Below are 12,474 nucleotides of genomic sequence, written 5' to 3'. Positions count from 1 at the left end.
TATGGGTGCCACTAATACTGCACCTAGACAAGTGATATTTACTTCTATGTCAACTATGTGAAAGAGTGGAAAATTATAACCATAATATTTTTCAAGGTGATCAAGAAATTAAACAACTTGTTTATTTTTGAATAACTATTTTAAAAATATCGTTAGGCCTGATAACTGTTACTGTTTTAGTAGTATACATAGTTCAGTGTAAAGTTCAAACCTGTGCTGCTAACAGTGGCAGACAATATAAATTTTTTAACTAACCTCTTTATTGGCCTGCATGCTATATCTAATAGTGATAAATAAAAAATAGTAGTTATTTTTAGACATGGCCTTTGGATTGATATGGTCTTCTAGAACCTTGAAAGGTGTGTAATGGTGGTAGTCCATTAGCATCGCCAGAGGGAAAGTTGAAGGAATGTACAAAATGCAAGCCCATCCATGAGCTCTCCTGTGTTCTACTTTCTCGTAAAAGTGCCAACAACCTGATTTCTCTATGCTATGATTTATAACAATTGAAACTGATGTTGGGTTTAATTACAATATACTTTCATTTTATTATAGAAGTAACCTGGAAGGTTCCAGATGAATATTGTGTTTCCACTGGGAGATATGTGAGAAAAACATCAAACTCTAAAATTTCAGAAAGGATAGGAGTTTACATGTCTCTTATTGAATGTTGAACAACCTTTGCAATTATATTGTAATTGGTCGTTATATAAAAAGTACACTGAAGAACAAAAGGACACCGCAGATCAGATCTGACCAGGCACAGACAGATTTTTGTTGTTGTTGAAAGAGGATATAAAATTGTAATACACATGGAGAGAGATTGAGCTTTGGATCATTTTAACTAATTAAAACTTACCATTCATCAGCCAAAGACACATCTGGATGTTCCAGGTCATGCAGCCCTGAAACAGGAATTAGTTTGGAGAGCATTTGAAAACAGTTTACACAGAGAAGTGTTTAAAGAGGATTGCAAATTCCTTAAATGTCTTTAGTTAAATGCAATGAAGAAGGGATGGCCACTCACATGTTACCATCACTCTGTAACAGTGCCTAATAATATTACACTCTTAGGTTAACATGCTTAGATGTGCAAGAACACACATTTAATATATGAGTATTCAAGATGTACCAATAGCTAGTTTTTTTTTTAATGAACAAATTTACAAAGGGATACTTTAGATAAACACAAACAGTCGACACAAAAATGATATTATATTTTTTCAACTGAAGTGAGTGGCATTACTAATGCATGCCATCCTGCACCAATATTTGTCTACATGCATGCATAAAGAAAAAGAAACACATTCCTGATGTTTGGAGGAGGTACAAGCCAGATATAGAAGGTAGGGATGGAGATAGGGCACTACTGATCCCGCAGAGCCCCTGACTAAGAGAAAACAGAGACAGTGACTCTATGCTAACTTGTGTATACATGGCATAGCACTTTTCCCAATGCCACAAACTTTAAAATACTCAGTGGAAAGTCTCATCATTAAGTCATTACAAACTTTACTTGGGGTCACTACCCAGCAAACATTCTAGCCATGATGGAAATGCTCTCCTTATCTGTGTTCTTTAGTGACTCAGCTCCTACTCTTAGCTACAAGCTCTTAAAACACAAGATCTTCATAATTGTGTGTCTTGAATGAGCAGTATCTATTTAGAGATAGGTAGCAACCATATTGCCAAGGATTACTACAATATGCCAGAAGCAACAATATCCTCGATGTTGCCACATTGTTCCAGGGTGGTGGTGGTGGGGGGGGGGTGATAGGGTAGTGGATAATATGTCAAGCATGTCTGCAATATTCCATAACCATTATTGCTCCAGGGCTACCTATGATTATGCCTCGAGCACCAGGAATGTGTCTCAAAGCCAACTCCTTCTAGATAGAGATCAATAGACATTTAAATGTGCACCACACACAAAGGCAGAAACCACCCTCCCGAAATGCAGAAACATGCTCATACATACACACAAACAAGTAAACATTTACGCATTCATATACAATTCTTCAGCATCTAAACCCATCCAGGAACCTGTAAATCTATGATCAGTGACAGTAGCATTGTGGTGTTTCCCTCAGTCATGGAAGCAACATTGTGTAGTCCTGGCCCTGGTGACAAATGGTGGGTACTGGAGCCTCTTAAGAATGCAATTGCATAGCCACATTCTCTTGCTCTATTCCTCCTCAGGGCTCAGAAGACTGAGAGTTGCATGTTGCAACTCTCAGTCTCTGAGACTATGGGAAAAGTGAGCACCAGAAACCAGGTAAGCCAGGAAAGCAAGTGACAGACCAGAAGCTGTTCAGTTCAAAAATATATACAGGCAATGGCAGGGGCAAGTGCAGTTAAAGGCAGTAATGGCTTCTGCATGATCGCTGTCCAAGAGGGACCCACCTTTTCTTATCTTTAGCTAAGGTTTTAATCAAAGCTTCGAAATAGATGCCTTTTAAACCTTAAGCTTGGTAAGCCTCTACAACAATGGTTCTTAACTTGTGGTACAGGGACTCCCGGGTGTCTGAGTTGTCTATTTAGGGGGTCAGTGACTGCATAAGTCTCTGCAAATGTGTTGGAATTTTAAATTGGAGACTAATACCCTAGATTTATATTGTGGGAGCAGAGCAAGTGCATCAAACAGAATACACAGAATACAGTATGGATGATTAGTAGGGGTGGGCGGAATTTGCGAAATTCACTTTAGCAAACTATTGCGAAAATGTTAAAAATCTCCGCAAACACGCGGAAATATCGCGAAGACGCAGAAGTTTTTTTTCCCGCCCATTCACGGTATTTTCTGCGTGATCGCCGCTTGCCAACTTACCCATGCGGTTGCTCCCGGGCGCGAGATCTCAATCATCTCATACTCCCGCGGTGAGTGATCGCGCGACGAATGACGTGATCACATGACAAATGACGTTAATGCGGGCGTGAACTGTCACGAGACAACGCAAATGGCTACCAACAATCCAACATCTCGTGAAGAACGCGAACGGATCGGGAAAACTTGTCGGCGAACGCTGGGATTCAGGTAAGGCGATCGCGCGCACGCGAGAATGTATATTTTTACAGCGCGAGCAAGAAAAGAAAATTCCGGTAAGATGCGGACTGTGGAAATTTTGACATTTTCGCGCTCCCCTGAATGCGAAAATTTCAAATTATCGCAATTTCCGCGAGCAGAACGGAATTTTAGCCCAGGCCTAATGATTAGTGGCCTCAATTGAATTTAGAAAAGCTCCAACCTTCCCATTAAAATTAAAATGTTGATATATATATATAATTAAATAAAATTTGTTTGATAAATGTATATTTCCCTATTTTAGGTAATGCTTTGTGGTTCAAATCATCACAGTTACTTAGGCCAGGGTCCTTGAATTCCAATAATGACTCAGTCGGACTCCCCGGATTCCAAAAATGATTGAGTGGGCGTCCCCAGATTCCAGTAATGATTGAATGGGTTTCCACAGAAGTCACATTTTAAGAATCACTGTTGTACAACACACACAGCATGTTTGTTGGAAAAGTAAAGCCAATCCACTCTTGCACTGTGGTGCCTGTGCGTGGTTGTGGTGCTACTTTACTGTATACTACTAGACTCTACCAGGGGAGGGCTGCAGAGTAGTCCACTGAGTTTCAGTGATTACTTTCACAGTGATGTGGAATCTGATGTAAACGTACCTTTGTGTGCATAGCAAAGGTTTTGTGATTTCAAATGTATATCGCCTTGCACTGTGTGGGAACTGTGCTTGTGTAGGTTTCGCTGTTAACATTGCAATAGACTAAGCTGTTCAGCCAACTCTGGACTGTAGGTGCAGATTTACGGTACCAGTGTATCGCTATCTCTCGCTTTGCCAGCAGAAGCCCCAGTTATGCAAACCGTCTGATTTTCTTGGGAAAGTTAACTGTGTGTCCCAATAGGGCCACCTCAGGTGTAGGGATCAGGGGAGATTAATATTTTTTCTGAGTATGTCGTGGATATGTTCCCAAAAGGGCTGTAATTTAGAACATGTCCAGATAAGATGTGCAAAGTCTCCGTGTGGCGTCGCACATTTACGACAGTTGTGTGGTCTAGATGGGTTGATTCTGTGCACTTTAGCAGGGGTGAAATAGATGCAACGTAAAAATTTGAAATGTTGGAGTTTATGCTTGCTGTTGAGAGAAACCTCTTGTGTAACTGCACAGCATTTGGTCCATTGCTCGTCTGTTATCGGGCGTCCCAAATCAATTTCCCAGTTGTTTCGGATCTTATTGTCATTAACGGGCCTCATTTTAGCTCTAGTCTTATATAATTTGGAAATTAAATGTGCGCCACTCATGCTTTCAATTAACATCGTGAGAGGGGGAAACAAATCGGGTTCGCCCGGGAAGTTAGGAAGAGCGGCGCGCAACATAGACCGGATACGGCCTAGGACGAATCTATCCATAAAATTGCTGGCTTGGAAACGGGTGTCTTACAAGATTGAGAAACAGTGACCCCCGGGGTATAAATCGCCCATTGTGGAGATTTCAAATTTTGTCAGAGTGCGCTGAACTAAACGTTCTCCCAGGATTGGGATCCAGTGGGTGTTGGGCATTGCCGAGGAGTATAATACTTTGGCGCCAGCTAGTCGCCTCAGTCTGTCCCACGCTCAACTTGTGGTAGAGACGGTTTGAATGTCGTGTCTTGAAAGCCTGCCCGGGGGAACAAGGTCCGCTTCCGGCCGTAGATACGGTATCCTGGCATCAGGGTGAAACCAGGAGTATGCAAAACAGCACTGGGCCACTGCATAATATAGCTGTAAATGAGAAACATTGTAGCCCCCTCTATCATACGGCAGTGTGAGCACTGACCAGAGGACCCTTGCCAGTTTACCACCCCAGACCAGGCGTGTAAGAATTGTGCGGAGCGTCCAAAAAACAACATTAGTAAGGAGAATTGGAATATTGTTAAAATAATATAAAGATTTTGGAAGCACCACCATCTTTAGGATCGCTACTCGGCCAGCAAGCGATAAGGGCAGCTAAAGCCATTTTTCCACCTGTGTTTCTAGTGTGTTTATGGCGCGTTCATAGTTCAGGCTTATAATCTGGGCAGGGTCCAAGTGGATATGGATTCCCAGATATTTGACCGAATCGTCGCACCATTCTAGCGGGAATTCACACTCCCATGGCTTCGTACTCAAAGTTAAAGGAAATATAAAATTGATGCCTAAGCCAGAGAAGCGGCTGAATCCAAGAATCTCCCTGGTCAGTGCCAGTGGATCTAAATTTACTTGTGGTTTCCTGACATAGAGTATTGTGTAGTCCGCATAAAGCAAGATCAGAAGGGGACCTGTATTTAAGCAAAGTCTCGCCGTGGATTTGCTGTATAATAATGCAGTGGTGGAGATGAATCCAAGCGGCATACCCATAGGGCACATTATAGAGAGAAAGAAGGGCCACTCCAAGGAGTCAAACGCTTTCTCCGTGTCTAGGAGAATGGCCGTTGCAGGGACTTCAGGGTTGATCCTGTGTATGACTACAAAGAGTGTTCTGAGATTACGAGAGGTGGACCGAGGGGGGACAAAGCCGGACTGAGCCGGAGATATAATAAATTCCATCAATTGGGAAAGACGATTTGCGATGATTTGGCTAAAATTTTATAGTCTAGATTTAGGAGGGACAGAGGCCTATCTGACCCGCACTGCGTGGGATCTTTGCCTGGTTTGGGGAGCAGGATTATTACAGCCTCACAAAGTGTAGGGGGAAGCATTTGTTTCTCTAGGGCTTCGGCATAAACCTCAATAAGTTGAGGTGCAAGTAGGTCTTTATATTCCTTGTTGAAGTCTCCGGTGATGCCATCTAGCACTGGGGCCGTGGAGCCTTGAAGGGTTTCGATAGCTCCAAGCACGTCTGCGATGGCAATTGGTTCCGCTAAAAAATCTTGCATATGCTTTTCGAGATACACAAGTGCGATCTCATCTAGATACTCTTCCTGTGCCTCATGGGTGCTTCCTAACTTGGTAGTGTACAGGGTCGAGAAATAGGTTTTAAATTCGTCATGGATGTCTAATGTGGAGGTGAGAGTGTGGTTGTTCGCAGTGTGTATCTCAGTGATGAAGGCTTTGCTGTAAGGCGGTCTTAGTATCTGGGCCAGCACCCTGCCTAGCCTCTCGCCCTCTCTGAATTGCCTAGCAGTCTGGTAATTGCCCAAATATAGAATTTCCCGCTCTACTGTCTCCCTGTAGTCAAACTGGAATGGCATGGTGAGCTAAAAAACGACGGATTTAGGCCCAGATCTCTGTACTGGGGTGAATGTATGACATTGTTCTGCATTCTGTCAATCAACTGTTGTTTTTGAATTTGTCACCCCGAGTGGGACGGGTATGCCCAGACGTGGGTCCCGTGCTCTCCATGCCACTGGAATCAAGCTATCCTAGCTGAAGAGGGGTGAAACTCCAAAACCGGTCCTAGGATGCTTGTTTCCAGTCCAGGGAGGACCTGGCTTGGCAGTTCAGGCTGGACTGTTCCATTGAGGCACAGGGTCAAGACTGATTTGGATATCGCTGGGTTCAAACTGGAATGGCATGGTGAGCAAAAAAACGATGGATTTAGGCCCAGATCTCTGTACTGGGGTGAATGTATGACATGGTTCTGCATTCTGGCCATCAACTGTTGTTTTTGCGTTTCCCTGTAGTCAGCCAGGAGTGCCAGGCGTTGCCCCTCCGTAGCGGGGCTTATCGAGTGAGCCGAGGCGGCATCTAGCACCATGAGTTCGCGCTCAATGCGGGACAATGTGTTTCGAAGATCTTTAAGCACCCGGCGTGTTTGGCGATACAAGCGCCCCTTATAACAGCTTTAAACCCCTCCCAGAGGACTGCCAAGGAGTCTACTGATCCTGTGTTAATGTCAAAATAGTCTTCAATTGCCTCGCGTATCTCTATCGTGAAGCGCACGGCTGGGGAAGTGCCACTGATGTTCAAAGCCCTCAGGGTGGGGGACCTTCAAGTGCAGCAGGACCGGGGAATGATCAGAGTATGTCCTAGGGAGTGTCCTGATTGAGGTGCTCCAACCAGAAACCTCCGGGGAAAGTAGCCAGAAATCTATCCGGGTCTAGGTGTTGCGTTGGCCTGAATAATGTGTGTAGTCTGTAGTGGTGGGGTTACGCGCGCGCCAGATATCCAAATCTCTGAAAGGGCACGATGAGCTCGAGGTTTGGTGTCAGAAGCTGTGGACGTGCTATCTAATTCAGGAGATTGTAGCAAATTGAAGTCCCCACCTATTAGCAAAATCTGTGGCTCCAACCTCGCGAGCTGAGTGTGTAGGGAGTGAAAGAAATCCAAGAAATCAGAGTTCGGGGCGTAAATGCACACCAAAGCAGTTCTACAGCCCATCAGGATATTGGATATTGGATATTGGATAGGTATTTATAGAGCGCAAACGTTCGCTCCAAAGGGAGCATCTTGGCGCTGTAACACCTGGGACCAGATCACTGGAAAGGTGGTGGGGGACTAAATGGCTGCTTTAGTCCAGTCATCAGAGAGACTAAAAATCCACATTTTGAGGAGCTTCCTAAACGGCTTCTCATGCGTCTGAAGTCTAAGATGCCTTGGCACACTGTTCCAGGCTCTAATAGCCAGGGTACTGAGTGTTTTTCCGCCTTTGGACTTCAGGTTGAATTTAGAGGGGGTCATGAGGTTTTCTTGAGAGGATCTGAGAGTGCGACCCGGGGTGTAGTGAGGGAAGCGTCTCGACAGGTAGACTGGGCCGGATTTGTTGAAGGCTCGGAAGGCTACAACGAGAATTTTAAAGAGTATTCTCTTGTGCAAGGGGAGCCAATGAAGGAATCTGAGGGCAGTGGAGATAGAAGATTTGCGTGGGAGTTTTAAGATAAGACGCGCGGCAGTGTGCAGGACACTTTGCAGTTTCAGTTGGGTGGACTTTTTGGTCCCTGCCAGGAGGCCGTTACAATAGTCCACTCGAGAGAGTATGAGGGCTACCACAATGGTCTTTCTGGAATCGAGCGGGAGGAAGTCAAAGAACTTTCGCATGGATTTTATAATGCCGAAGCATTTACCTGCTACAGTTGCGACGTGGGAATCGAAAGAAAGATCGGAATCGAAAATAACTCCGAGGTTTCTGGCCGATGAAACTGTCTGAGGTGGGGCAGCAGAGTTATCAGGCCACCACAGGGCGGGACTGAAGGATGCATTCTTTCCAATGGGCAAGATCTCGGTTTTATTCGAGTTTCAGCGGAGATGGTTGGCGTCCATCCATTGAAAGACCGCTGTGAGGCAGCGCTTGAGATTAAGTTCGGCCGAGTTGGAATTGTCGTCGAGAGGGATGACAAGCTGAGTATCGTCAGCATAAGACGTGACAGTTATGCCAAACGATTCTATAAGTGAAAGTAGGGGGATGAGATATATATTGAATAGGAGGGGACTAAGAATGGAGCCCTGGGGAACTCCACAGGAGATCTTTTTCTCTTTCAATTGGAAAGGACCCAGTGAGACGGTTTGAGATCTGTCACTGAGGAAGGAACTGATCCAGGCAAGGGCCGAGTTTGTGACGCCGATGTCCATAAGTCTGTTGAGCAGAATGGAGTGGGAAATAGTATCGAATGCCGCCGTGAGGTCAAGAAGGATCAGTATGGCCTTCTTCCTCTGATCTTGTAGGTTTTTGATGGTATCGGTCAGCTCGATCAGGGCGGTCTCGGTAGAATATCTAGACCGGAAACCGGATTGCTGGGGGTGAAGTAGGTTGTGGGCATCAAGGAAGGACTTGAGCTCTTTATGGACTAACTGTTCTGTTATTTTGCCCAGCGCAGGTAGCAGGGTGATGGGACGAAGGTTAGTTAAGTCAGAGGGGGGTTTGTTTGCCTTTTTCATAAGAGGTTTAACCACACCCTTTTTCCAAGCGAGAGGGACAGAGCCAGATTTGAGGGAGAGGTTGACTATTTCATTAATGATGGGGTTGATTTCATCAATGATGGTGTGGAGGATCTTGGGGGGACAAGGGTCAGAAGGGGAGCCCGATTTGCATGAAAGGATCGCTTCTCTGGTCTGAGTTAGGGTCACCGGGGTGAAAAGTTTAAGGCTGTTTGCGGTCGGGCGAGATTTGTCTACCCGAGATTGAGTACACCGGAGGGGAAGGGGGGAAGTTTGTGTGGATAGAGCTGATTTTTTCCTCAAAGTAGTCGGAGATCTTATCACACAGTTCTTGGGACGGGGGGATATCTGGTTGAAGAGCTTTTGGTTTGGTGAAAGATTTTACTATGGAGAAGAGGGTTTGTTGTTTTTGGCTGGCCTCTTTAATGGCGTTTACATAGTAGGTTCTTTTTGCTGATTTAATGGTTGAGAGATAATTTTTCCTCTGAAAAATGTAGTTGTTCCGATCGTCATTTTCGTAGGATCTACGCCATTTACGTTCTGCTTTCCTGCAGAGTAGGTGTGCGGCGGTAAGATCAGGCGTATACCAAGGGGCTTTAATTTTCGTTTTCTTAAGGGTGTTGTCTTTTTTATTAGGTGGACATCGTTTTGAGATTTCTTGAGAAAGCCAGTTGTTAAGAGAGACTGCATCTTTATCGATGTTACCAGAGGAAGGGGGGGCGTTAGTAGGGGAAAAGGGATGAGAAATAAAACTTTCCTGAACAGTTTTCCAATTGATGGAGTGAATGTGTTGGAGAGTTGGTTTTTTGCAGTTAGAAGGGGGGACGTTGAGGATATGGAACAGGATCAGGCTGTGATCAGTCCAGATTTGGGGAATGGGAGGTAAGGTGGAGATGGCTGGGAAATTGGAACAGACACCATCCAGGGTGTGACCAAGGGAATGAGTGGGCAGCTTGACGCTTTGTTGCAGGTTGAAAATATCCAATGTCTGCTGCAGATTACTGGTGAAGGGGTCAACAGGTATTTCGAGATGCAGGTTAAAATCGCCCAAGAGGGTGAAATGTGGGTATCGGAGTAGGAAGTGTCCGAGTGCGTCATTAAGGGAGCCGAGACATTTCGCGGCATTTCCAGGTGGGCGGTAGATCAGACCACCTGAGAAAGAGAGGGTCTGACTGACCTTGATCAGGGACCTTGTGACAATTAAATACCTGCCCATGTCGTCCCGGATAAGCGAACTGAAACTAAAGGGGACCAGCTTGTGAATAAAAATGGCCGTCCCCCTTGCATAATTGCTGAAATTGACAAAGTATCTGTGAGCTCGCCAGCTTGTACCGAAGCGTGTTGTGTCAGTTTTGGGACGATGTGTCTCCTGTAAATAGGCGATATCAATGTTATGTCGTAATAAATAGTGTATCACTTGTCTTTGTTTATAACTGTCGTTGAGCCCTCGTACATTCCAGGATACCAGGGAAAGGTCTGAGGGGCCCGTTATATTATCCAACCTGGCCATCTGATAGGAGCAACAGACTCATCATAAGGAGCAACGGAAACTGCAACAGTGAATGTCACATCAGAACCAATAAACAGTTTGTGCAATCCTGATCCCTCCCCACCCAGCCATACCCCGAACGGAGTAGGGCTAATCCCAAACGAAAAACTAAACATGAAGTACCAATCGACTTTTAGCTGACATGGCGATCCCCATAAATGGTACCCCAGAACCAGCATATTCAAATCCAAAGGATACACCATGGGGGGTGGCAACGCTAAGGCTATCATCTAGCTATCTAAGTACAGTATAATAGGATGGATAACGTATTCCTAGTACTATAATCCAGAAGTGAAAGTTTCTTTACCAAACAGATCCATTAAAAGTGTCTCGACAAAAAGGTCCATGCGACCAGAAGTGGCCGTCTCCGGAACCCCGAGGATGCGTATATTGTTGCATCGACTGCAGGCTTCGAGGTCCTCATTCTTGATAGCCACTTCTTTGATGATGCGCTCTACATGTTCCAAACAGTTAAAAGATTGGGCCGTCCTGTCCTCAATGTCAGAGATGCGGGCCTCTGCTACATCCAGCCGTCTGTCGTGGACCTGTATCTTGGACCCCAAACTGGATATGTTTTGGACTAGCAGATCAAACCGGCTTTCCAGCGCCTTGAAGCCTGCACTCATTTCCTGGAGCAGAAAGGCAGACCCCTCAGAGGAGCCATCCGCCTGGTCTACACTTTGTGCGTTGTCTGCCATGTTGGAGCTGTGTGACAGGGCCCTGCCGACTATCTTTTTGAATGGGAGCGTTTTTTGCTTGGGGTCTGAATGTCCCATGCCGCAGAGTAACAGGGCAGGCAACAGGATATGGGAATGACCTTCCAGTCAGTGCCACCTATGTACAAATTCACTACAGTGCCATACAGCAGCGTAGGGTGCAAGGGCTGATTGTAGGAGCGGACTGAGAAAATTTGTGACCTCAGGCAGACTGGTGGAGGAGCAGGAGATACTCAATAAAGGTGGGAAGCCAAAGAGTAACGCAGCACCATAAAACTACAGTGATAAAGTATAGACTGATTTGTACTTGTATGCTGAGGCGATTATCCTGTTGCTCCGAGAGACACACGAGGCACCCGGGACTCAACGCATGTGGGCGCACTATGCAGGCAAATTGGGCAATTGGTTACCATAAGTGCTGCTGCCCTGGATCCATTAGCCAAGGGGGAGGTCCTCACAGCACGGTGTGTTGTGCACGGCACCGCGCCAAAATGTCGCTAAGGCAGCATGCCCAACATCGGGCCCATCAACTCTGGAATGCAGGCGCAGGTTCCAGTTATTATTTCTGTGCAATGTGGGTGCAGACAGTTAGTAGTGGAGGCTGCTGCCTAGACGAGGCGCCGCACAAGTTCCCAGACGGGCACAGTCCCCCCGAGCCCGGTCGATAGGCAGAGCGTGCAGCGGGTTCTCTGCAAGCTGTTTCCCCCCCCCCGCCAGTGCCTCAGCCCGTCCCATCCGGGTGCTACCATAGCTGGCAGGCGGGCCCTGTCCCCGCCCGCACTTTAAGATGGGAGAGGCGCGAAGTCAGCTGTGATGGCGAAGCTGCAACCTAAGCACCGCTGGGCGGGGGGGAAGATGAGTGTCAGCGTCACCGACGGCGCCTGCTCACCGCAGCCTCTGGCCCGCTCACCTCGATCGGCCCAATCCCGGCCCACTCAGGCTCGTCTGCGCGCTATTGGCGTAGTTCACTTCTGGAGAGGCTGCACCCCCGGGCTCCGCACCGTGCCGCATCTCAGGTTTAGGGGCACCTCTTAGCCTCGTTTTTCGACCGGCAGAGTCAGAAGGTGTTCAGCTGGTCAGCGCGTCTCATCTCGCTGCATCGTTCAGGCAAATATCACAGGAATACAGCGCAGAGCCGGAGTGCCCATCAGAGCTTCAAAACCAGGTGGCCATCTTAGTCGCCTGCTCGGCCACCATCCCTTAGATTATGATTTTCATCAGCAATTTGTGTATAGCTATTAATTAAAAGCAAGTACAAGAAATGAGTAATTCATTGATTGAATGGTTGATTGATTGAGCAAACCTTAACTAGAAATAATAGTTTAACATATCGTTTTCAGTGACTCCTTTTTTCAGCTGT

The 12,474-nt window shown here is 46.2% G+C and overlaps 1 protein-coding gene across 3 annotated transcripts in view; it reads right to left on the bottom strand.

Moving 5' to 3' along the window:
* Nucleotides 1-12,474, bottom strand: part of CACNA2D3 (calcium voltage-gated channel auxiliary subunit alpha2delta 3) — a 2,334,275-nt gene that overhangs the window by 664,160 nt on the left and 1,657,641 nt on the right. For all 3 annotated transcript variants that reach the window (XM_085624637.1, XM_085624639.1, XM_085624638.1), the window contains one exon: nt 860-905. In XM_085624637.1, coding sequence (XP_085480763.1) covers nt 860-905 — 46 coding nt within the window. The remainder of the gene's footprint in view (nt 1-859; nt 906-12,474) is intronic.

Source organism: Triturus cristatus, chromosome 9, assembly GCF_964204655.1.
Source record: "Triturus cristatus chromosome 9, aTriCri1.1, whole genome shotgun sequence".
NCBI classification, from domain to species: Eukaryota; Metazoa; Chordata; class Amphibia; order Caudata; family Salamandridae; genus Triturus; species Triturus cristatus.
The sequence above is the reverse complement of the archived record's forward strand: the minus strand, read 5'-3'. Positions and strand labels throughout refer to the sequence as shown.